This window comes from Danio aesculapii, chromosome 1 (genome assembly GCF_903798145.1).
Source record: "Danio aesculapii chromosome 1, fDanAes4.1, whole genome shotgun sequence".
Lineage (NCBI taxonomy): Eukaryota > Metazoa > Chordata > Actinopteri > Cypriniformes > Danionidae > Danio > Danio aesculapii.
The window spans coordinates 39,478,134-39,504,538 of record NC_079435.1 but is presented as its reverse complement, the minus strand read 5'-3'; the positions used below and the strand labels follow the sequence as shown (position 1 = coordinate 39,504,538).

The following is a 26,405-nucleotide window of genomic DNA, read 5'->3' as shown; positions in this document are numbered from 1 at the left end:
TGCTGTTTGCTGATCTATTTTGATTGTACTTTATAACTCTTATCAGCACTAAATCTGAATTATCAATGTTCAATTTTTTTATCCTGCATCATAATTTTGTGGAAATAGTCATTTTAAATACGATTCTTTGATTATTCTTTTTTACAATGTAATTCTTTATTTTTACTTTTGAACAATTTATTGTGACCTTGATTGATAAAATCAATATGTTTAATAGTACTTTTAAATTGTACTGTAGATTAAATTGTGACTGACAATTTAAATTGTCCAACAGATTTCATTTATTCATTCATTTTCTTTTCAGCTTAGTCCCTTTATTAATCTGGGGTCGCCACAGTGAAATGAACCACCAACTTATCCAGCATATGTTTTACGCAGCGGATGCCCTTCCAGCTGCAACCCATCACTGGGAAACACCCATAGATTCCCATTCACACACATACACTACGGCCAATTTAGCTTACCCAATTCACCTATAGCGCATGTCTTTGGACTTGTGGGGGAAACCGGAGCACCTGGAGGAAACCCACACAAACACGGGGAGAACATGCAAACTCCACAGAGAAATGCCAACTGGCCCAGCCAAGGCTTGAAACAGCGACCTTCTTGCTGTGAAGAGACAGCTCTACCCACTGCGCCACCGTGCCGCCCACAACAGATTTTAACACTAATAATAACAATAATTTTGTAATATAATGATCATCAAACTAGAAGAATTTTTGTGACACTGAAGCCTAAAGTAAAAATTTAAATCACAGAAATAAACTACATTTTAAAGGGTTTATGATTTGTTTCGTTTATGTTCCCTTTGGCTCAATTATAATATTACTAAAGTTTTTTGGGATTAAAACCTAAATACCTTTTATGTTTTATGACCTTTTAGGGATTTATTTCCCCTTTTACAGTCCAGTGAACCCACCCACTTTTATGATTGGCTAATCAGCTGCTAAATTCTATTTCTTAGAATTGGAGAAAGTTTTATTTGATTTATTTACACTAGAATAAAATCAGTTTATAATGAAAAAAAAAAAACATTTTAAGGTCAATATTATTAGCCCTCTTAAGGTGATTGTTGATTGCCTACAAAACAAACTAATTAACCTATTTAACCTAGTTAAGTCGTTAAATGTTACTTTAAGCTGAATACTAGTATCTTGAAAAATAAGTAGTAAAATTATGTACTGTCATCAGTTATTAAAACTATGTTTAGAAATATGTTGGAAAAAAATATATTATATATATATATATATATATATATATATATATATATATATATATATATATATATATATATATAAATAAATAGGACATCTGAATGCACATAAGTTCATAAAACTTTTATGTTTTGTTTAATATACACTTATGTCTATGAGACAGCCGTGATAATCAATTTGTGCTATTCACAACTTACACACACTGTTTAGGTAACTAAAACATTGTCAATTCTACTCCGAGTTCAACAGCCAGTTACTTTCATGTATTTTGGGTGAAGCTGAAGTTCATACGATGTAAATCCAGCAGCCCTAATGTAATGATCTGAGTGGGGATCGAACCCGGGTCCACGGTGTGGTTAGCAGTAGTTCTAACTACATGAGCTAAGTCAGCAACTGGTGGCCCAAGAGCAGAGGAGAAAAAGTTAGTCCACAACGTATGAATTCCCCAAAAAAATACAGTCTTTACTGAAGAGAACTTTACAAAAAGGAGAGACAATATATCTCTCTACAGCCAGGGTTGAAAAAGTAAAACAAAAATAGGAAAGCCGAGCTTCCTAAAATACATACAAAATAAAATAGACACGAGGGTCACAGAACAATCAAACAGGAATATAGCAAGCAAAAAGACTTGAGAATAGCTTAACTGGACTCTGGACGAGGCAGCAAGAGATAGAGTTCAGGACTGAACACAGAGCAGGATATGAAGCGGTCTTATATAGAGCAAAGAACAGGTGGTGGTGATTAGGCTGATTACAGGGGAGTTTAGAGGAACAAGAGTCACTACCGCCATCTAATGTGGAGGCGAATAGGCAATATCTGCGCCCCCTGGTGGGTTGGAGGACGAGATAAAGTGCTGAGATATTACACCTAATCTTTCCACTAACATAGCAGTGCCCATCACCCATCATAGATCAACTAAAGTGATTATTATAAGTTGTTTAAATGAATAAATAGATGTTCCTACACATATAGTATCATAACATCAGCTATTTCACAATACAATTAAAAAGTTAGTAAATATTTTCAGAATAAAACATGCATAAATCGGGAAGAAGCTTGATTCAATAAATGCTCCATTTATAATCAGTAGGACGTCTTAAACTATGACACTTGCAGGAAGTTTTAATGGTAACAAGACCTCCTATATGATCAAGGCATATTTGGTTTCTCATGTCATGACCACCTTAAAAGCATTTAATAAACTGTTATTCTAAATTGTAATAATAGTTCCAATTATTTACAAACATAAATATTTATTTACTGATCCCAAACTTAACCAAACATAAAAACACTGACCTGTAGTGTGCTTACATGTATAGGTGTCCCACCAGTGCCGTTTGCGCTGTTAGTTTTAGCCGGAGTCTTGTTCTCTTTTTCTCTGGCTTTCTCTTTCTCAGCCATCTTTATTTTCTCTGCCTCAATGCGCTTGGGGCTGTTCAACATCACCTACGACACAACACACAGAACAAAGATCATCATGTCAACAGTAAAATGTAATTGCATTGAACTATGGAAATTACACCTTGGAATCATGGCTAATCATGACCGTAATGTTCTTTATGTAATGCTAATTCGCAATGGAATATAAACACATGTAGCTATCATTATTTTTAAGAATGATTCATTCAAATGCATTCAATATATGAGGCAGCATTAACAAATCAAGCACACACAAACATACACATATATAAACAATCAACTTTTGTATTGGATTGTTTTCTATACAAGAAATCTACTTCAGAGTTTATTTTTGAAGTTGACCAGCTGTCTTTATCTGAGCAAAATTAATATGTGTGGCTCCTGGTTAGGGAATTATGAATAAAAGACATTCTCACTATTAACTAGTGGCTTATTACCTGCCTGTTATTAAGATATTGGCTGTTTATTAGTACTTATCATACTTATCATTCCTTGTGCATTCCTAACTCCAACTACTACATCAGTACCTATGAATAAGAAGCAAATTAGGAGTTAAAAGCTAAAATAATAATAATAATAATAATAATAATAATAATAATAATAATAATAATAATACAAATACAAATAATAATAATAATAATAATAATAATAATAATAATAATAATAATAATAATAATAATAATAATAATACAAATACAAATAATAATAATAATAATAATAATAATAATAATAATAATAATACAAATACAAATAATAATAATACAAATAATAATACAAATAATAATACAAATAATAATAATAATAATAATAATAATAATAATAATACAAATAATAATAATAATAATAATAATAATAATAATAATAATAACACAAATACAAATAATAATAATAATAATAATAATAATAATAATAATAATAATAATACATTTTATTTGTATAGCACTTTTCCTATTTACATGCAACTCAAAGCGCTTCACAAACAACAAACAAGCATTGTAAAATAAACCAAATAAACAAATGTATAGACAAATAAAGCAAAAATAAACAACAAACATATACTCAGATAAAAGCATACATGCACACGCATATATGCATATATCTACACAATCACACACAATAGTCCTTACATATGCATATACATGAACACACTACATGCATAAAATACACCTACACAGTACACATATATACATAAAATGCATACACTTCACATACTGTTATATTCATATGCAATTTAAAAAGGTGCTTAACACACTTTTTAAAAACATGAATGCTGGGGGATTCTTTCACGTCATTTGGGAGACAATTCTACAATTTTGGAGCATAGTGAATAAAAGAGGTGCTGCCAGGTCGCATCAGATTTACAGAGTGAAATTCTAAAAGTTCAGCACTAGAAGAGCATAGCAAACAGTTTGGATTGTATCTCGATAAGCAGTCAGAAATGTAAGAAGGTGTCAGGTTGTGTAGTGCCTTATAAACTAATAAAAGAATCTTAAAATCTATCCTTTGGTGCACTGGTAACCAGTGTAATTCTATTAATGCTGGTGTGATATGTTGTCGTTTCTTCAATTTCATTAAAACTCTGGCAGCTTCATTTTGTATCAGTTGCAACTTCCTTATAGAACCCTTAGGTAAACCAATATAAACAGCACTGCAGTAATCAAGCTGAGAGAAAATTAAAGCATGAATTCATTTCTTAGCATCATTAAAAGATAGAATGAATTCTGGCAATGTTTCTCAAATGATAAAAACATGTTTTTTAATTGTCAAAAAAGTCCATTGAAAAAAGTGAATTGTTTGTCAGTTGAGAGAATTGTATCTTAAAATATAAAGTTAACTTTTGTAAGAAATTGTTTGTTATTTTGGCCTTGCATACTTCTGAATTAATACCGTTTTCTTTGTTATATTTGACTTATGCAAATAAACTTCTCTTTTTCTTGATTTGGCCTTGGTGTTTTAAGTCATTAGTCATTCTGGTTGAGGAGATGAGAGTTCTTTTTCCAGCCGCTACACATCACCAATAATTTATTTTTCATTGCGGTCACATCCCTAAACTAGATCGTAACATAATATTCAAACTTTTTATGTTTTATTTGTATGATTTTTTTTGGCTCTCAAAGCGTCAGTAGCACTTCACATTACTTTTTTTCAGCTAAAATTCTTATTTATTTATTTCCTGGAGAAAAAAACCTACATCTTCAATTGTTACCTACATGTTCAATTGCCTGAAGGGTGTTAAATTAACAGCAAATGTTCATTTTTAGATCAACTGTTCCTTTAAATAGCCATTATTTTATCTTTGCCATGATGACAGTAAAATAATATTTGACTAGATATTTTTCAAGACACTTCTATACAGCTTAAAGTGACATTTAAAGGCTTAACTAGGTTAATTAGGTTAACTAGGCAGGTTAGGGTAATTAGGCAAGTTATTGTATAATGATAGTTTGGTCTGTAGACTATCGAGAAAAAAAAATAGCTTAAAGGGGTGAATAATTTTGACCTTAAAATGATTCATAAAAAATGATTCTAGCCGAAATAAAACAAATAAGACTTTCTCCAAAAGAAAAAATATTATCAGACATACTGTGAAAAATTCCTTGCTCTGTTAAACATCATTTGGGAAATATTTAAAACAGAAAAAAAATTAAAGGGGACTAATAATTCTGACTTCAACTGTACATCAAAATAAAATGTTAGATATAAAATCATTTATGTCATTTGGCCTTCGTCCTTCCTGCTATTACACTGATTGCTCATGTAGAATCAAATATCTCTTTATAAGCAAAAAATTTAAATAAATCCACATTATTACTACCTGAGAGAATTCATACATTAAAAAATAAATATTGATCCACAATATGAAACACAGAGAATGAAATGAAAGTGGTTCTCTGATATCAGTTCAGTCCGGGTCACTTTCATACACAAATTTTTGCATTTTCATCACAAAACTAGAAATAAATTATTCAGTAATTGCAAAGGTAAATTGCAGTATTATCCGGCTCCATGTTCCCAGAGCTGTTAGCCTAGTTTTCCAGGACTAATAGACAGTGTAAGTGCAGGAGCAGTATCTCATAGTTCAGGAGGAGTTCACTGCTCCTTAGCAAGGCTTTTTTTTTCTAGTGGTTGCGATTCTGTTTTTAGTTTCCAGGCTTTGATTACTGATCTATTTTCTTCTCTAGGAAAGAGAGCATTTCCGTGTCAGCTTTTTTTTTGCTTTCCTATTTGTGGAAGAGCTGTACAAGTCATTTTTGGGTACTGTGATAAAGTTTTTGGTGTCACATTCAAAGTCAAATACACTTTGACAGAAATCTTGCTAATATAGCTAAAATAAATGGCTATATGTGTGAGACCATGTTAGTATACATCTAGATAAACAGAAAGTGTTTATTAAGAAATGAAAATTTTAAAGCATGAAATAGCGTGAACGTTATTAGCATACAGTTTCAAAACCTTTTTTACATTATTTATTTTAGATTACTTTACTTTTATTAAATTAAATATATTTATTAACTTAAAATGTATGTCTTTTATCAGTATTTCAGCTTTTTGAAATGAATAGTTACACTGTAAGTACACCTTTAAGTAAAATGTAACTGAATATTGCACATAATTAAATGGTGCTGTCCATGGTACTGAAACATTATGCTGGCATTAAACAGGGCGATTAAAACAGAATACCACAACTTTGACAATCGAGAACTCTGCAAAGAAGAAAAGGAGAGCTAAGCTCTTTCTGTCGTCAATTTAAGGAAGCTCTGAAGTTTCATTTAGCTCAACTAAAAGAAGGAATAACTACAGCTATCCAAACTGTTACGCCCGAGATGCTACAGAGAGTGTGGACATTGATTAATTATCCAAGGTTCCATCATGTTTCTTTGATTAAATACAGATTTTCATAGTTGTGGTATTCTTTTTGAATTTCCCTGTACACCATGGATCCAAATTAAATTGGGGATTTCAAGCATCAGAACGAAAATTAAGTCTTAATTTTTTTTTCTAGTACATTTGGATGTACTTTTTTTCCTAAAAAAATTATTATCATACATTTTATCACTATTTAAAGAGGACTCCCTACCCCCTTTAAAATATCATTTAGTACAACAACAGTTTATAAACAAATCTTGGAAAGCATATTTCTAAAAGAAATCCTATGATTACATATTAAAGGAGTGCAACCCCAAAATACCTATTAATTTAAACAGTCATTTATGTTAAATTATTACTGAGGTACTGCATGTTTTACCAGAAAATGCAACAGTCTACTTCAAAATTCACAATTCAGTCTGTTGCTGTTTCTTTCATTAATTAAGAATAAGTGATAAGTGATTCACATAAGAGGTGATTGGTTTTAATTAAACGAGGCCTCCCACAGCACAGCTCTTTGGTCTTACTCTTATTTAATGCAGCTAACTCTCTTGGAACCGGTGGACTATGGAATCCACAAATTCCCCAGGGTTTGCTCATCCCACATACAAGAAGACAACAAGGCCATGTCATCAACATATTTCAAAAGTGGCATCACCTTGATGTCACACTTAATTTTATTTGTATATATGGAGAATAAAATAGCTGATAACACACATCCCTATGGAACCCCTGAACTCACAATAATATTGTTAGATTTAAAACCGCTCAGCCTAACATGCTGCTTTTAAAAATGAGCTATTCCAGCAATGAGTTGCCACCTAGTGTCTTGACAGCACTTGAAAAAATGCAAATGTAAACAAAAGCTAAGAGCAAATGTCTGAAACATCCATAGATTGCACAAAATCAACAAATGGCAGACTTCTCTCAGTTGAGTAAATTGTGCTATGAAACCAGCAGATTGGCAAAAATAAATAAAGTTATTAAAAATTGTTTTAAAATGTATTATTTATTATTAATTATTATTATTATGTTATAAATTAGCAATGTTATCTTTGTGACAGTATTTTCATGAAAGTTGACCATGACATTATTGTATTTATTTAATTTCAATGTAAGAATGTTTACGTTTGTTGTTTGTTTGAACTACTTTTTAAAAATAAGCTGAAACAACACAATTCTTGAGATTTTGGGGACAACTTACAGTAGATGTTTTATGTTCAATCCATCTAAATTTGCAAAAACTAATAGGTTAACTTAATTCCTTCATGTTATATCATAAAACACAAATCAATTGTGTGGAACAGCATTTTTTTTACAGTGTGAAGTCTGTCTTTTAGAAAGTCTTTAATCCATAGAGGAAGAGTTAAGTTAACTAGCAGTCTCTGGAGATGTTTTAGTTAATAAACCAGTGTCTACTCTATTAAATGCTGATGTAAAATCCATAAATAAAATCCTAAGGTCCAGATGTCTAGTCAGAGTTAGACTGGCATCTTACACTCTCTGTTTTACCTTACTTTATTCATAAGCTCCTCAGCTACCAACTTTTCCATACATTTTGAAAGAACTGAGGTTAAAGCCACAGGTCTAAAATTCTTCATCTCCTTTACATTTTTTTTTTTTTCGAAACAGGAATAATTGTCTCTTTCCATGCTTTCCACCACCCCATCTATCTGAGCAGAATTTTTTTTTCACCACCATTAATTTCACTAGTTGCAAATCATATTCACATTTTTTTCTAAAATAACAAGAAAAAGGACTTTGCATTGTGGTATAGAGACTGAAAATGTTAATTTATTCAGCAATCACAGCTACAAACACATCAATACAGGGTTCACAAAGTACATAGAAGTACTTGAATTACAGACATGTAAATTCAAGGCCTGGTAAGTTCTTAAAAACAAACATAGGTCCTTGAAAGTGCTTGAATTTAAAGTTTATTGTGTTATTTCAACAATTGTACTGAGCTGCTTTCAAAAACGGAACAAAAAAACAAAGAAATTCTTAATTAAAAAATCTTACATTTAAATCTTACGTGAACTATGATAAATAATATGACAAAGGTGATCTTTTTAAAATTAGTAGTGATTTAAAAAGCCCTTGAATTTGGTGGCCATGAAAGAGTGGGAACCCTGCAGTAGTGATCTAGGCAACCCATGCTCATTCTGAAAACGTACCCCTATATACATTTCTAGAGAGCGGCAAATACGTCCCAGAAGCTAGGTTTTTTTTTTTTTGCAATTTTTGTTTTCGCGAATGCACCAGAGGCTACTTTTGTACACTTTTTTTCTCAAAATTCTCTCACGAGTGCCATTCACACCTGCTGTTCTCCCGTAAACCCACAAGAGGCCACTGTCGACTGACTGACTGACTGAATGACTGACTGACCGATCGACTGACCTACCCCCCTCATTCCCTAAACCCAACCAATAGTGTTTTCAAAAGCACCGATTGACCTGCATCCACCCCCTTCCCTAAACCCAACCGACAGTTTTAAAAAGCAGTCCATAAAAAGAAAAGCCCTCGTCTGATTTTTACCACATTTTCAGATTTTACCACATTCTCACCCTGTTATTTACTTGTTTATTTTATTTTTTGGCTTCTGTTTTTGTCTTACCCGCTTTCTGGAACCATTTTTTTCTGGAGTCGAACCCCCTCGTCATGGTCAACTCCTTTCTGTGTCTCAAGTCCACAACGTACATGGCGAACTACTGGACAAACTGGTAACAGCCAAAAAGGCGTCCATACAGAGGTGAGCGGTCAGCTGGTAAGCAAGAAAAGGAGCGGCGTCATATCGCCCCCTAGCGTTCGCTTTAAAGACGAAATGCAGCCATACGTACTTCTGGCTACATAATTGGCTATCTCCATTAATGTATATAGGGCTGCGTTTTCAGAATGAGCCTGTGTTGGATCTGGGTTTAGATTTACTTGACTTTTAAACTCAAGTACTAATTTAGTACTAGTATTAATTTAGAACCAATTTAAAGGTTTTCATTGAATAAATGTTTTCTTTAGTTTCATTAATGAAATAAACACTGGTGGTAAAAATGTTTGTGTTCAAGAATGTTCATGTTCATGTTCATCCACTGTTAGACACTGCTAACAGAAAACAGTATAATACAAAAGGTGTAAAATATGTATCTCAAGCAAGTTTATTTTCTGAAAGTCCTCTGAGCCCGAAGCATGAAATATTAATACAGCATGCTGATACAGCTGTTAAATCTGTAGTTCTGCAATGGCCTGAGTCAAGAAAATGTAAATGTTTTCAATATAAGACACAAACCTGAACCACAGCGTACTCCACCAGAGAGGCGAAACCATACAGCAAACAGGCGATCATCCAGATATCAATGGCCTTCACATAGGAGACCTTTGGCAGCTCAGATGCTAGAGATGTGCATTCAGACGAGAGTGACAGAACAGACAGAATACCTAAAAGAGAAAGACAGATAGACAGACAGACAGGAGAGAAACACTGAAACAAATTCAACATAAATCACTGTACTGTGCCTGGATTTGAGTTTTCTCTCACTTCACAACATGTTTTTGTGTGTGCTATGAACGCTGTAATGTTTGAAACTGACCTGGAGAAAGAGCCATCCCTGGAATGGACAGATGATGTAATGAGAGAAAGGAATGAAGGAGAGGTGGAGCCTATGAAAGGAGGAATATGGAGAGATGAGAGAGGAAAAAACGGGTTGGATTCTGGGTAATCATGGGAATGACTGACGGATGAAGTTTTCCCGTGTTTTTCTTTCAATTTTTTTTATTTCATGTGTCCAGATGGTTCAATAATCATACACATAATCCTAGACCTGTTTCAATTTTTCAGTACTCAGATTATAAAAGGCTTCTGGAAAAAATATGAGATTTTCATTTCAGTAGATTATGTTTCAAGGTAAGATTATGTAATATATAAAAAGGCTGTGTGCATGTGTATTATAGTAAAATAATATCTTTCTTGTTAAAATTGAATTGAATTCAAATAATTGCCAAATTATATTTAATAGAGAGTTTAATAGTTTTAATAATTATAATAACAATGTGTTCGTCTTTGTCATGATGACAGTAAATAATATTTTGCTAGTCATTTTTAAAGATATTAGTATTCAGCTTTAGGTACAGTTTAAAGGCTTTACTAGGTTAATCAGATTAACAATTTAAATAAGGTTAATTAGGCAAGTCATTGGACAAAAGGGGTTTGTCCTGTAGCTAATCCAAAATAAAGAAAAAAAACATAAGGGAGCTAAAAACTCTAAATTCTTTGAATAACAATAAATGCTTTTATTCCAGCCAAGCTAAAAGAAAAAAAACTTTGGGCTCTATTTTAATGATCTAGGCACAAAGTCTAAAGCGCATGGTGCAAAAGCATTAAGGGCATGTCCGAATCCACTTTTGCTATTTTAAGGACAAAAAATATTATTCTCTTAATGAGTTATGGGTGTGTTTTGTGCATAAACACATCAGAGTCTCATCTTCTGTTCCCTTTAAGAGTCAGTTGCATCATGTCGCGGCGCATTTGCTATTTACATGGCAGACTTAGAAGATTTTGTGGAAAAACTGAATGCTTTACTAGCGAGAAAACAGCAGTGAGGATAAGCAATGAGCCTCCTCCAGTCGACCTCTTTACCTTCTCTTTACTTTACTTTTACTCTTTACTTTATTCCTTTACTTTCGTGGATTAGGAAACGGTGTTGTACGCACTCCACTGAAGACATCCAAGAGCCTATACATATTTAATGTCGTTAGTTAAGCGCAAAGATTTGTTTCAAAACTATTTCCACATTCAGTTCTAATGAACTGAATAAATGAACAATAATAACGAAGTGTGGTAAAAAAAAAAAAAAAAAAAAAAAAATCTTGTTTTTATTAAACCAAAGATAAATATGCATATATTAATACTACTACAGATACTACCAATAACATTATACTAATGCAAATTGTCATGAATAAACTGAAAAAAGCCCCCGAGGTGAAGAAAGCATGGAGGCAGTGGTTTTTATAATTATGTAGAAAATAATAATTTTTTAAACATTTTAATCCTTTATTTTTTTCATATGTAAAGATATCTGTGAATTGCTGTACATCCTGTCCATTCCTGTTTGAACCCACAACTAACGTGCTCTGCGCTGTACTTTAGACTAGCTTTTAGTTGATCAATGGCGCAGTCTATTTCATTCATTCATTCATTTTCTTGTTGGCTTAGTCCCTTTATTAATCTGGGGTCGCCACAGCGGAATAAACCGCCAACTTATCCAGCACATGTTTTACGCAGCGGATGCCCTTCCAGCCGCAACCCATCTCTGGGAAACATCTATACACACTTACTCATACACTACGGACAATTTAGCCTTCCCAAGTCACCTGTACCGCATGTCTTTGGACTGTGGGGGAAACCGGAGCACCCGAAGGAAACCCACGCGAATGCAGGGAGAACATGCAAACTCCACACAGAAACACCAACTGACCCAGCCGAGGCTCTACCCAGCGACCTTCTTGCTGTGAGGCGACAGCACTACCTACTGCGCTACTGCCTCACCGCGGTTTATTTCAGTTCCTTAAAATAGCAAAGTGCCAACAATGTGCCTTAACACACCTCCTTTTAGACCAGAACACCCATGAGTTCACAAACTAGCACAAATAGATTTGCTATTTAAACAACGTGATGCAAAATGTGAAAACTACTGTACTGTTGAGCTGGTCTTAAAATAGCAAGAAATCGCACTATAGATGTCTTGCACTTTATTGCGTCGAGTGTATGATAAGGCCCTTAGTGTCATTCTTTCAAAACATTTCTCAAAGAGAGAAAAAAATTCAGAAGAGGGAATAATAATTATATTAGATTCCTTTAACTGTGTTTGTGTGTTTAATACTTAAATTAAAAAAATTATATATTATTACTTGCTAATAAACAATTATATAAAACACTTTTTCTGTTGCTATGTAAAAATCTTATTGATACTTAGTAATAAATAATAAATAATTATTTAATAAAACTTCATAATACTATATAACTATATATATATATATATATATATATATATATATATATATATATATATATATATATATATATATATATATATATATATATATCAGTGGTTCTCAACCATGTTCCTGGCTTAAATGAAGAAATAACACATTTAAATCAATTACAATTGAGGCATTTCAGTGTAACGTTAAATAATATTATTAATGATAAGATATTAAATGTTATTTGCTGGAAATTGTCATAAATTCAAATTAGTAATATATACTTTCAAATTGCAAGGATGAATTAAGTTCATTATGGTAAAGTCTTTTACATGCTAACAAAAATGTATTAAATTAACAAAGACATATATTATTAATAAATTTGGCAATAAATATAAACTGTTTACCCATTACAGGAAATATATTATACTGTAAATATATATATATATATATATATATATATATATATATATATATATATATATATATATATATATATATATATATATATATATATATATATATATATATATATATATATATATATATAAATAACAAAGCAGTTACTTTAAAGTCCAATCATATTACTTTTAATTAAGCAAACTATATATACACATTACTATACAGCAAAAGCCCTGAACATTTAAATGGTAGCTAAATCCATAAGTTGTTAATTACAAGTACTTATTATCGAAGGCTGCAGATTTGATCACCTTGATCATATTAAACTCAATGGCCTATAAAAAGCATCAAATGGCCAAAGTAAGAAACAACAACATCTCTGATATGAGTGATCAAACACAGCAGTGCAGTTCCAGTTAGAACCGCTGTGTGTGTGTGTGTATCGTTGTTGGCTGACTCACCTAAAGGCACTCGAGCTGCACTGGCGTCTGGGTTGATCCAGAAGGACAGCCATGATAAGACCACGATGAGCAGTGTTGGAGCATAAACACCCATCATGTAAAAGCCCACCTGCCTCCTCAGAGTGAAGATGACCTCCACACATGTATAATAACCTGGAGATGAGGAGAAGAAATGTTAGACAAGCCATTGAAATGATATGAAGGTCAATGTACTTTCAACATTTACTTCGCTACTGAAGACTTTTTTAAGATTTATTTTTTATTATGATAGGTCAGTTTGAAGACAGGAACTGAAGTCGGGGGGACGAGAAAGAGGGTGGATGGTATTAGGAAGGAGCCACAAGAAAACGGAGAATTTGAAAGTGGGATTTATAATTTAAGTTATATATTTGAATACATTAATAAGATAGTTTGAATTAATTTTTATTGATATGTTTTCTGGCCGTCATGGTGTTGCAATGGGTAGCACGATCGCCTCACAACAAGAAGGTCACTAGTTCGAGCCTCAGCTGGATAAGTTGACATTTCTGTGTGGAGTTTGTTCTCCCCGTATTGGCGTGGGTTTCTTCCAGGTGCTCCGGTTTCCCTCACAAGTCCAAAGACAAGCGCTATAGGTGAATTGAATAAACTAAATTGTCTATAGTGTATGTGTGTGAATGAGAGTGTATGGATGTTTCCCAGTGATGGGTTGCAGCTGGAAGGGCATTCGCTGCATAAAACATAACATATGCTGGATAAGTTGGTGGTTCATTCCGCTGTGGCAACCCTGATTAATAAAGGGACTAAGCCGAAAATAAAATGAAATGATATGTGTTCTGTTTGCATTTTAAATGAAGTTATTTTATATATTTTTTATTGTTTCATATCATTTAAATTTTATTATTTTCAATTTTTTTATTTTAGGTTTCTTTTTACATAAAATAATAACTTATACTGCCGTATCATTTCCACAACAATTAATAATTTAGCTCAGTATTTTTTTTTATAATTATTTTTTCAGGGTTTTACACCTTTATTGGGTCGGACAGTAGAGAGTATTGACAGGAAAGTATGGGGAGCATAAAAAAAGGGGAAGGATCAGCATAGGACCGCGAGGCAGAATTGAACTCGGGTTCCTGTGAGCACTGGAGTTTATGTGTCAACGCACTAACCACTACACCACTGGCACCAACAGCTCAGTGTTTTTTTAAGCAAGTAATTGTTTTTGTTTACAAGAGCCAGCAGTATCAGTAAGATGAAATATAATGCACTGTACTGTAAATGTCAGTTATCAACAGAATATTTATATTGCTTGTGATTTCTATTAAATTATTTTAACCCACTTTTTTATAATCCAGATATGATAAAAGTGAAAAAATATGTGTTAAATTTTGCCTTTAGAACACATAAATGACTGTCTATTTAAAAAAGCCCTTGCAAGACAAAAGAAAAAAAACTCATACAGTATGAATTTGTGTACATTATTTATGGAAAGTCTTCCAAAAACATGGAAATGTGATTCACGCGTGTGTGTGTGAGTGTGTGTATATGCATGTGTGTGTATTGGGTTCCTATATGCGGAATCCATATGTCTCCTAGGGGTCAATGAGGAGTCTCTGCTGAACACTGAACATCTGTCAAAAAAGCATTCAATAACCTACTTCAAAAACAAAACAATGAAAAAAAAAACTAAATGAATCAGAGGAGCTTCTAATTCAACACATGAAGTGGAGCAGAAATGAACACATTAACGGCAAGGTTTTTCCCAGAAATGCCTTACAGAGAATTATAGTGTGCTTACGGAGTGGCTATTTAAATATATTTACTAATGCAATTTAAAGAGGTCTTGTTTTATTTTACTTTTATTTTCAACAAATAATTTACCTGTTTAATTTACTCTTAGGCCCACACAGAATCTGCGCTCGCAGAAATTGGCAGATTTCTGATTTTTAGCCCATCATTGAGTCTATTAATTTACTTGTGTGAATGTGTGTACATTTATCTTTATTTAGCTTTTAGATTAATTTCACTAATATTATTGTGATATAATACTAATAAGCAAATGAGAATCATGAGGTCAAAGGAACTGCCTGAAGAGCTCAGGGACAGTATTGTGGCAATGTGCAGATCTGGCCAAGGTTAAAAAAAACTTCTGCTGCACTTAAGGTTCCTAAGAGCACAGTGGCCTCCATAATCCTTAAATTGAAGACGTTTGGGACGACCAGAACCCTTACTAGATCTGCCAAACTGAGCTATCGGGGGAGAAGAGCCTTGTTGAGAGAGGTAAAGAGGAACCCAAAGATCACTGTGGCTGATGCAGTCGGGAGATGGGAGAAAGTTTTAGAAAGTCAACAATCAATGGAGCCCTCCATCGGGACTTTACAGCATAGGGTGGCCTGACACATGCATTGAGTTTGCTAAAAAAACACCTAAAGGACTCCAAGATGGTAAGAAAGAAGATTCTCTGGTCTGATGAGACCAAGAACTTTTTGGCTTTAATTCTAAGCGGTATGTGTGGAAAGACCAGGCACTGCTCATCACCTGTCCAATACAGTCCCAACAGTGAAGCATGGTGGTTGCAATTGAGGAAAAGATGAAAGCGGCCAAGTACAGGGATATCCTGGACGAAAACCTTCTCCAGAGTGCTCAGGACCTCAGGTCAAGACAATGGCCCTAAGCACACAGTTAAAATAATGAAGGAGTGGCCTCACAACAACTCTGTGGCTGTTCTTGAATGGCCCAGCCAGAGCCCTGACTTAAACCTAATTGAGCATCTCTGGAGAAACTTAAAAATGGCTGTCCACCAATGTTTACCATCCAACCTGACAGAACTGGAGAGGATCTACAAGGAGGAATGGCAGAAGATCCCCAAATCCATGTGTGAAAAACGTATTGCATCTTTCCCAAAAAGACTCATGGCTGTATTAGATCAAAAGGGTGCTTCTACTAAATACAGAGCAAAGGGTCTGAATACTGATATTGTGATATTTCAGTTTTTCTTTTTTAAGAAATAAACAAAAACATCAACAATTCTGTGTTTTTCTGTCAATATGAGGTGTACATTAATGAGGGAAAAAATTTACCAAAAAGAAAAACAAATGGCTGCAATATCAGAGTGAAAAAATTTAAGGGGGTCTGAATACTTCCTGTACCCACTGTAAATCAAAAACATAAATTTTGAAGCTGTCAAGTGTAATTTATAAAACGTTTCGAATAAGTCAATAGACAAGAATATTTGTGATATCTGAGGCTGTGCTGTTTACTCAGTCACTGAAAATTCTCATTAAAAAACCCATTTAGAAAATCTTAAGGGAACCAGTGGTGAATCCTCCTTTCTTGTTATGATGACATTACTGCACTTCTCTTTTTCAAACAAACACTGTTCTTTAGAACTTTCCATTCATTGAAGAATCCTGAAAAAATTACAGTAATATTAAGGGTCACAAATGTTATTAATATTAATAATAAATGCAACATCAATGCAATAAACTGCATATTAGAATAAATGTTTCTGAAGGATAGTGGGACAGATGTGCAAGCGTTATGATTTGACCTGCCATTATTTCAACCAGCAGTTTATTTCCTTTCCAGCTTATTCAAAGATTGCAGCATAATGTTGAGGAAAAAATAAAAAAGCGCAGATTAAAAATAAAAAAAGAACCCACAGTGAGGAGGGGTTCCTGCAAGTAACACAGGAGTATAAAGTTGCAAAAGAGAGTGAGAATATAAACTGAAAGACATACTGCGAAACAACAGCTCTGAGTAAACATTTTTTCTGTGAAGAATAGCAGTCTGGATCATATACAAATTGACATTAAACTTTAAAGATGCTGTATGTAAGTTTTTGACTCTTTTAAAGCAAAACAATACCATGATATGTTTGCAGATATTTAAGAAACATTCTAAGTGAACATTCTTGTCAGATGTTCTGCTTTGAAAATGTGCATTACGTGCTCAATGCCAGCTTAGTCAATTATATTTCAGCACCCTGGGTTGCCTTGGTGTGATTCTTTCAGTCAGGAAAGCTATCAAAGCATGTGCCCCCGACCAAAAATGCGACCTCTGGTGGACAGTAGCAGACTGCAAAATGAGATGCATATTCAGAGTTTCCCATGAGGTCATTATTAATTAGCAAATAACATAAACATTACAAACATTAAGTGAGCAGGTTACATTGTAACCCCATGTCCTAACAACACACTACTTGACAAGATTTGCAGTGATAAGTAATTTAGCTGTTTGGACCAGCCATTTAGAAGCACAGAATAGTGCACTTACTACACTCCAACGAAATGGTAAGGTTTATAATCTAAATAATACATATTAAACATCTTTAACGTTATTAAATGTACATGCTGAATCACTGATACGTGTTTTATTTTGAGTCACAGTTCTAAAGTTCAATTTTAAACAGTTTATTTTAATTTCAAGATCTGAGGTAAACTATCTGCTCCTGCTTTCAGTAGTATGGCAATAAATGTCACGTAAAATGGCATTCAAACTCACGGTATTAGCATTTAACACCGAATACATGATGTGTACCTGAGGTGATCATTGTCAGTTTTCTGTAGTTCAGCTGCAAGAAACAGAAGCTGTTTTTAAAATATACATTTCAGGTGTTGGTTTGAACAAAAACTCTTTTTAATATGGAAAATATTCCTTCTATCACGTTGTTGCTTTTACGTAGAAGATGATTTAAATCAGGCTTTGTTGGTGTTGTCAATCTGGCAGCCTGCTCTTGCATGTGTTTTGAACCAGTGGTCACTGGGTGTCAAACTTACATACTGCACCTTTAATAATGCCGTCAAAACGGAGAGAATCCAAAACAACCACTGTACAATCTCTTCCACCAATATAGCTTAATAAGTTACATGACCTAACACTGCATCATCATTTTCGACAGCCCCCATGTTCACAGTCCATGCTGCAACTCAAAAACAGTCTTCAAATGTATCCACTTTGGAGAGTATTTTCAAAATGGTTTTCATTCTATCCATCAGTGTGGATAGAGCCAAAACGGTGAGAAAAAAATATACATTTTTAAACAAAAAAGTATTAGTGTGGTCAATAGACATGGCCTTACTAGAAGCGTTTGCCAGGTCAAACTTTCTTTAAAAATACTTTCAAGATTTACTAAAAGCATTCACTGCAATGAAATAGTGTGGACTCAGTGATTTTGAGACTGACTTTATTGAATATCTGGTTGAGTTGCTTTTTCAGATGCAAAGTGATTCAATTAATGATACAATGCAATTTACAAACATTTGTAATGGTCAATTTACTGGTATTTGTGGCATTTTTTAACACAGCTGAAAAAAGCTTATCGTGAACCATATTATGAGTGATTGCCCGCACCTGATTATAATTTTTTCTCCTTGTTTGACCTAATTTGCGCTAGTTTATGTGTGGCTTTAGATTAGATGTTATTAAAATGAGCCTTTGGCACTTCTATAGGATTGCACTCTCATGCTAAATTGCCATTTTTAATTAACGTGGACCCATGCTACTGAAGACTTGATGGCTGCTGAAAATTTGAATTTAAAGTGTAATTTTTTTATTTGTGTAATTTTATTTGTTTCTTTCCAACATTTTTCTGAATATGTTTTTTGTGTGTTCAGTAGAGGGAAGAAACACAGTTGTGTGAAAAAGTGTTTGCCCCTTACTGAATTCCTAATTTTTGCATGTTTATCACATGTTAATCTTTCAGATTATCAAACAAGTGTATATATAAGTCAAAGATGACTCATGTAAACACATCATGTAGTTTGTAAATTACAGTTTTATTATTAAGGGAAAACAAAATTCAAAACCAGTGATTTCCACAGGTTTGAAATATACTTGTGGTGGTAGCTACATGTATTGAAACTACATGCGACAAACAAAAAATAATGTGAATTTTTACTATATATTTGTATTTATTATGACATGGTTAATCACTGTTTCAAAAGTGTTTTTAAAGTTCAAGTCAAATTTTATGATATGTATTAAAGAGCCGCTATTATGGGTTTTTAAAAATGACCTTCAATGTAGAGTGTAACACAGCTCTAAGTGAAGGGAAATATCCAGCTAAGGCTTAAATCTGAAAGAGCACAGTGTTTAAAACTATTGATTCATTTATAGGAGTCGACTCATAGTGCTTTAATCGAATCATCTTGATATCGTCTTTAGCCATTTTGGCGTGACGTAGATACGAAACTTAAGCCCCACCCAATTAAGTATTTAAGTATTTATTGTTTTTCTCGCTTTCGCGCAGTCAATTGTAAAGCCAAGCAAAAATAGACTTAAATAAAAAGGTAATGCAAAAACTCATACAATTAACGAAAACTTTAGAAAGCAAAAGCAAAAAAAAAGCTGCATCCCGGACATTTTAGGATATTTAGAAACTCCGGCCAGATGCACTTTTTAAGTGCCTTAAAGGCAATTCTCTGTGGGTCTGCATAGCATAGGAGTCTGTCGGAGTGTTCTCATGCACACACACAGAGCAGTACTAAACAAGTAGGCCAAAAGAAAATTTTCCACTGGTTAATCGATGGCAAATGATCACCAAATATACTTGGGTGACCGGTAATATACCTGGGTGGGTAAAGTCTATGTGTGGGAAGCACTGAAAACTACATAGCCCGGGGTGAAATATGTTTGCTTCCTAAACCTAATAACCTAATAAATTTCTTTGGTTCTCAGCATGATGTCTAGCTTTTGAGAATCTTTTGGTCTACTTCACTTCGTCAGGCAGGTTCTATTTAAACGATTGCTTGATTGTAAACAGGTGTGGCAGTAATCTGGCTTGGGTGTGGCTTAACAATTTAAATTCAGGTTTGATAAACCAAAGTTAAGTTATGTTTTTACGAGGGGCTATGTAGTTTTGGATTTAGATGTTTTGCAAAACTGCATGATGTGTTTAGTTGTGTTATCTCTGACTAATATTTTAATTAGTTTGATGATCTAAAACATTAAAGTATGACAAAAATGCAAAAAAATAAGAAATCAGTGAGGAGGGGGCAAACTTTTTTAAACATCACTGTACATAAAAGTTTACAACCACTTGTGTGGTGAGTAAATTTTCATTTTTTGGGTGAACTATCCCTTTTATAGTCATATGGCACAAGCTTGATCAACTTTAACTCAGTGTGCATAAATAGATTACATTACAACAGGGCCAGAATGCAGAGTTGTGGGGTAATTTATGAAAGATCGATCTGATTTATTAGCATTACTGCAAACATTCATTACCTGTAGATATTAGCTGATTACTCTTCGAAACAAATACCAACAGTCTCTAGTGTGTTGATTTAAAGCAGTGCCATCAGTCATAGAAATGAAAAACTGAACAATGCATTTTGAAACAGTGAGCTGAACCTCTGACAGAATATGAAATGGTGGATTTTTCACAAGCAGCAAAACAAGCTTTGAGCTCTGTGTGACCACATTACCGGAAAACAGCTCAAGAGATCATTAAGAGCAGGCTGCAGATGTTCTTTTTATTGTCTTGTTTGTGATGTGACTGGGTTTGATCGTTTATATGAAAGTGTGTTTGTGTGTGGGTGTGTACATTTTTTTTTTACATAAGGACTAGGGATGCTCATTTCGGTTAATTAACTGACAACCGCCGCTGGTTACCTGAATATTAATCCTTAACTGGTCAGAATAATATTAAATTATTATTTAATAAAAATGTCTTTTTGTGTCACACATTAAATATTGCATTTTAAAATAGGCCCTACTGATTTATTTTAACATGCGAACAACAGCATACAGAACATATTAACAACAGCACCTGCAGTGTTTCCAACAGCATAGAAAAACAGAATAAACTAAATAAAAATAATAAAATAAATAGGCCTGCCCTAGATATTTTTCACTTAAATCAAAAATTTTAATTACAAAATGAAAACACTGACTGAATCCTTTCAAACTGGCATAGGCTGTTCTTTCCAATCATATGCTGTTTTTTTTTTGTGGGTTTTTTTTGTTATTTTTGTCAAATAAAAATAGCAGGCTACCTTAAATTGATCGCTCCATGGAAAATATGCAATTAATGCTAATTCTTTTATCACAAACCTCTGTCAACATTTTTAATAGAACTCATTAATTTAAAGATTATGTCTTGAGCGTCTGATTTTACATTAGAGCTTGCTTTCATTTCCTCTTTCTCACTCATGGCTCATGCATAAAAGTAAAGACTACTATAGCATACAGTATAACTTTTTTATTTTTTACATACAGTATTGCATTAATTTGCATATACGTTTTATAGTTTATATAGCTATAAAACAAAAGCCTCAGTTTGGTGCCAGTTATCATTATGAAAAAATCAAGTAGCCTAGTGTAAATAATTGGATTTTTTGATTTATAGATTAGGTTATGTAGGTTGTTTTAAAAAAATCTATTAACAACAATTTTCCAAATGAAAAAAAGGTTGGTTTGTTGGTTGTACACTAAATCATCAAAACAATTTGCTCTATTTTAATGATCTAGGGACAAAGTCTAAAGCGCATGGTGAAAATACATTAAAGGCGTGTGAACAATGAACAATAATAACGAAGTGTGGTCAAAAAACTTGTCCTATGCCCCATATGGTCCAGAACCTGACAGGTGGACAAATCTAAGCTTGTTTTTAAAAAAACAAATATAAATATGCATATAATAATAATAAAAATAATAATAATAACATTATACAAAAGCATATTGTCATGAATAAACTGAAAAAAAGCCCCCCGAGATGAAGAAGGCATGGAGGTAGTGGTTTTTATATTTATGTAGAAAGTAATTATTTTTGGCAGTTCATTCCACTGTGGCGACCCCAGATTAATAAAGGGACTAAGCTGAAAAGAAAATGAAATGAATGAATGTTATAATTTTTGTAATGTTTTAATCCTTTAATTCTTTTTTCATTTGTAAAGATATTTGTGAATTGCTCTACATCCTGTGTGTATTAAGCAATGTGTACGCTTTTAACGCGCACAACTAACGTGCTCTGCACTGGACTTTAGACCAACTTTCAGTTATATAACAGCAACTTTCATATCATATAAATAGCAATGCACCAATAAAACACCATAACACACCTCTTTTCAAGACCGGAACACCCATGAGTCCACAAAGTGGCAAAAATGAACATGCTATTTAAACAACGTGTCGCAAAATAGGAAAATTAGGGTTGTGCTGGTCTTAAAATAGTAAAAACTCGCGCCAAACACATCTTGCACCTTATTGCGCTGGGTGTATGATAGGGCCCTATCTGTTGAGGTGTGGAGCACTCTGTGATGGAGAGACAACCCAGATGCTCCAACTTGTGGATGGCTTGTTTGCAAAGCAGTGGACATTTCAGAAAGTTTGTGGCTTCTTTCTCCACTTGTGCAAAGACATCAAGGTGTTTATGACACAGATCTGGGACAGAGGCATCACCATCAGCGCTGGTTTGGCATCAGCTCCTCTGTGTCAAACTGTGACCAGCAATGTCTTTCTTTTTGCTCCTTTCATTTTGCTTATTTGGCAAAATACGTCTGTAGTTGCACGTGTTACCACCCAACGAGTTAACAAATACATGTTGCACGTTTATGCAGCAAAACTTAAAATACAAAATAAAAAATAAGACTTTTAACCGTTTAACTGATACCATTAATTAGTTGCATCGTTCTGTTTAATGGTTATTCGGTTAATGTAAGCATCTGTAAAAGGACACAACTTTGTATACATGGGTATGATGTATTGGTATAGGTATGGTGTGCATGGTATACTGTAGGTATTACAAGAAGGTGGCTAATAAGAAGATTACCCCATGTCCCCATTTTTCAAAAGGCTTAGCAGTGTTTTGAGAAAGTAGAACTGCACAATTTCCTCTTAGGTGTATAGGGTAATTGAAAATACAGTTTGAACAGTATAAAAGCCATTACATCTATGGAATGCTCTCACAATTCACAATTGCTTTGTATTTCTCACGTTGTGGGAAGCAAATGTCCCCATAAGTATAGTAATACCAGTAAATTTTTACTTTGAAGGGACATTTATTGTGTTCCCCATGAGGAAAACAGCTCATAAATCACAGAATGAAGATAAAAAAAGAAAATGCAGATTGGTTCCTCTGAGGATTGAGTTTAGGGATAGAGAATAGAATATACAGTTTGTACAGTATAAAAATAATTATGTCTATGGGAATTCCCCATAAAGACAGCTGTATATGTGCATGTGCGTGTGTGTGTGTGTGTGTGTGTGTGTGTGTGTGTGATCTTAGTAAGGTACACTCATGCTGTTCTGCTCTATTATATAAGAAGTGAATACTGTATTATGTAATAGATTCCTACGGGAGAACGACACTCCAATACTTACAAAGCTACTTTAAGCTAAAGGTACAAATATTTGTGTTTGTATACCCTTACAAAAAAAACACACGAGTGCACACAAGTTTTCGTCATGCTCATGTGTTTTTTGAGTAAGGATTATGTAATTATATAGTAACATAGCTGCAAATTTTATATCAAAGGTAACATTTGTGCACTCTACATTTTATATTTGTTCACATGTTTGTCCTTGTCTCATAGATTATTTTACTTTCTTTTAATAATAAATGTGTGCTTATAAGGGAGGAAACAGTGTGTGTTTTTTTATAGAGCATATGTAGTGGGAGTAAGGGATAATGTACAGTCAGCATGTAATTATTCCAAACAGTTTTATCACTCTGATGGGAGTAAACAATATACTCCTTTTTAATTAATAAATAAATGTATATTAAATTTAGTTTGAGTTCAATGATTATGGGAGAACTGTGCTGTAAGAGATAATTAACTAGCACAGCTGGTCAACTAAAGTTCATTTTGTAATATCAGTTATAAATATACTATTCAATTAAATTGACCTTTATTTGTAAAGCACTTTTACAATGTAGACTGCGTCAAAGCAGCTTCACATAGAAGATCATTGTAAATTGAAACAATATACCGTAGTTCAGTTTTAGTACTTTAGTTTTCACAAATTAATCAGCAACAATAACTGATTAATAGGACATACTGTTACCATCTATTTGCATTTGTTTATATCCAGCTGGTTCTTGTTTATCATCAATGACATATTTTGTTATTTTTATAACATAATGTTTAAGTGTTCTAGAATAGAAGCAAATAAAAAATAAGATTCCATCAGGTTAATAACTGTTGGAGAGATTGTGAAGTTTACAGTATTTGCAGTATTTACAAATACATTTTTTTAAGCTGTCTGTTAATACAACATAATCTCACAGCAATTCTTAACTTTTTGATTTAGTGGCTAATTTGTATGAATTTGTACGATCTCATTCATACAATTTAGTACAATTTGCTTATCCCCTAATGACGGTTGGGTTTAGGGCCACGCCTCCTTTTTAAAATCGTATTTTCGTACAACAACTCATACGCATTCGTACAAATAATCCACTAAATTAACAAAACGTAAACTACTTACGTTTCCTAATGAGATCAGGTTAATACTTTATGATAAACCAAAACCTGTTTACCTCTACAATTTAACAAAATAAATTTTGTTGACAATTTTAATAGTTTGAAACAATATACTGTATTGAAGTAATACATATGAACGTATTGCATGACGAATTAATATTTGCATGCAAAATTTTCAACACTATTCAACATCAAATGCTGTCGGAGCAGGTATCAAGGGTAAAGTGTAGATGGGTTACAGCTGCGAATACACTGTAAAAAATGATGGGTTGCTCACAACAACATGAAGAAATTAAGTTAGCTTATTAGTTTTTACAAATTTTAGTCGACTGAACATAAAAAAATCAAGAAGTCCACCCAAAAAAAAAAAATCAAGAATTGTGTTGTTTCAGCTCAATTTACATAAGTAGTTTGAACAAACAGCAAATGTCATTTTTTATGTACTTACAGTTGAAGTCAGAATTATTAGCCCCCCTGAATTATTAGTCCCCCTGTTTATTTTTTCTCCCCAATTTCTGTTTAAAGGAGAGAAGATTTTTTTCAACACATTTCTAAACATAATAGTTTTATTAACTCATTTCTAATAACTGATTTATTTGATCTTTATTTTACTTAATATTTTTCAAGACACTTCTATACAGCTTAAAGTGACATTTAAAGGCTTAACTAGATTAATTAGGTTAACTAGGCAGGTTAGGGTAATTAGGCAAGTTATATATAACGGTGTTTTTTTCTGTAGACAATCATAAAAATAAATAGCTTAAAGGGGCTGATAATTATAAAAACTTTTTTAATAAAGACTTTCTCCAGATACTCCCAAAATAATTCCACAGAAATCCGCAGATTTTTACAAAAATTCTCCGCAGAAATGGCAAAAAACATCTGCAGATTCTGTCTGGCCCTACCCATAACGCACTTTGAAAGCATAAATAAATGGAATTATAAGGATCTGTTGATTATTAAATAGTATTACAGTGCAACATGTATGATCAAAGTATAATTAACGTAAAAACACATTGTTGAAATCAATCAATAATTCATTTATTGGTACAGCCCTGGCTATTGTTATCAGCATAATCCAGAACAATTGACCTCTATGCTACAGTATAGGTAAAATGACGATCAATATACAATTTTTTTCATCAAATATCTTTGATCTTTACCATTTTTTTCAGAATCTTGATCTTTAATATTTCAAAATCTGCTGTTCAGACAGTCATGAATAACATTTACATTTAGGCTGCACACAAAAAACTTTTTTTACTTCCTTTTTCTTATTATACTTCTTATTGAGTTATTCCACAATTGAAGGTACATTTCAAGCATTTTCCAAACAACAAATGTATCATTTACAGTAAATTGAATCTATTGGTGATGTAAAATAATGCAAAATGTTTAAATGTGATAGGGAACATTTGATTGTGTTACTAATTTTTATGTAAATTATTCTTAAATTTTGAAACCATTAACAGAGTTGACATTTTCCACCATTTTGTGCTTCAGCTTAAGATATTAACCTCGAACCAGAAACCACCTTTTATTTATTTTCATTATATTATTTTTTTCAAAAAGTAAATAAGAAATTCACTGAAATTTTATAATAATAGAGTTGACATATAATTAATCTATCTACTATTGGTATATCCTAAACATTTTGTACT

At 33.0% G+C, this 26,405-nt stretch overlaps 1 protein-coding gene across 2 annotated transcripts in view; it reads right to left on the bottom strand.

Annotated features, from left to right (window-relative positions):
* glrba (glycine receptor, beta a) overlaps window positions 1-26,405 on the bottom strand; it is a 54,603-nt gene that overhangs the window by 7,169 nt on the left and 21,029 nt on the right. The window contains exons 8-10 of one of the 2 annotated variants that reach the window (XM_056460205.1): window positions 13,337-13,489; window positions 9,784-9,932; window positions 2,511-2,660 (exon numbers count right to left, since the gene is read on the bottom strand). In XM_056460205.1, coding sequence (XP_056316180.1) covers window positions 2,511-2,660; window positions 9,784-9,932; window positions 13,337-13,489 — 452 coding nt within the window. The remainder of the gene's footprint in view (window positions 1-2,510; window positions 2,661-9,783; window positions 9,933-13,336; window positions 13,490-26,405) is intronic. The other variant, XM_056460213.1, reaches the window with a different exon arrangement.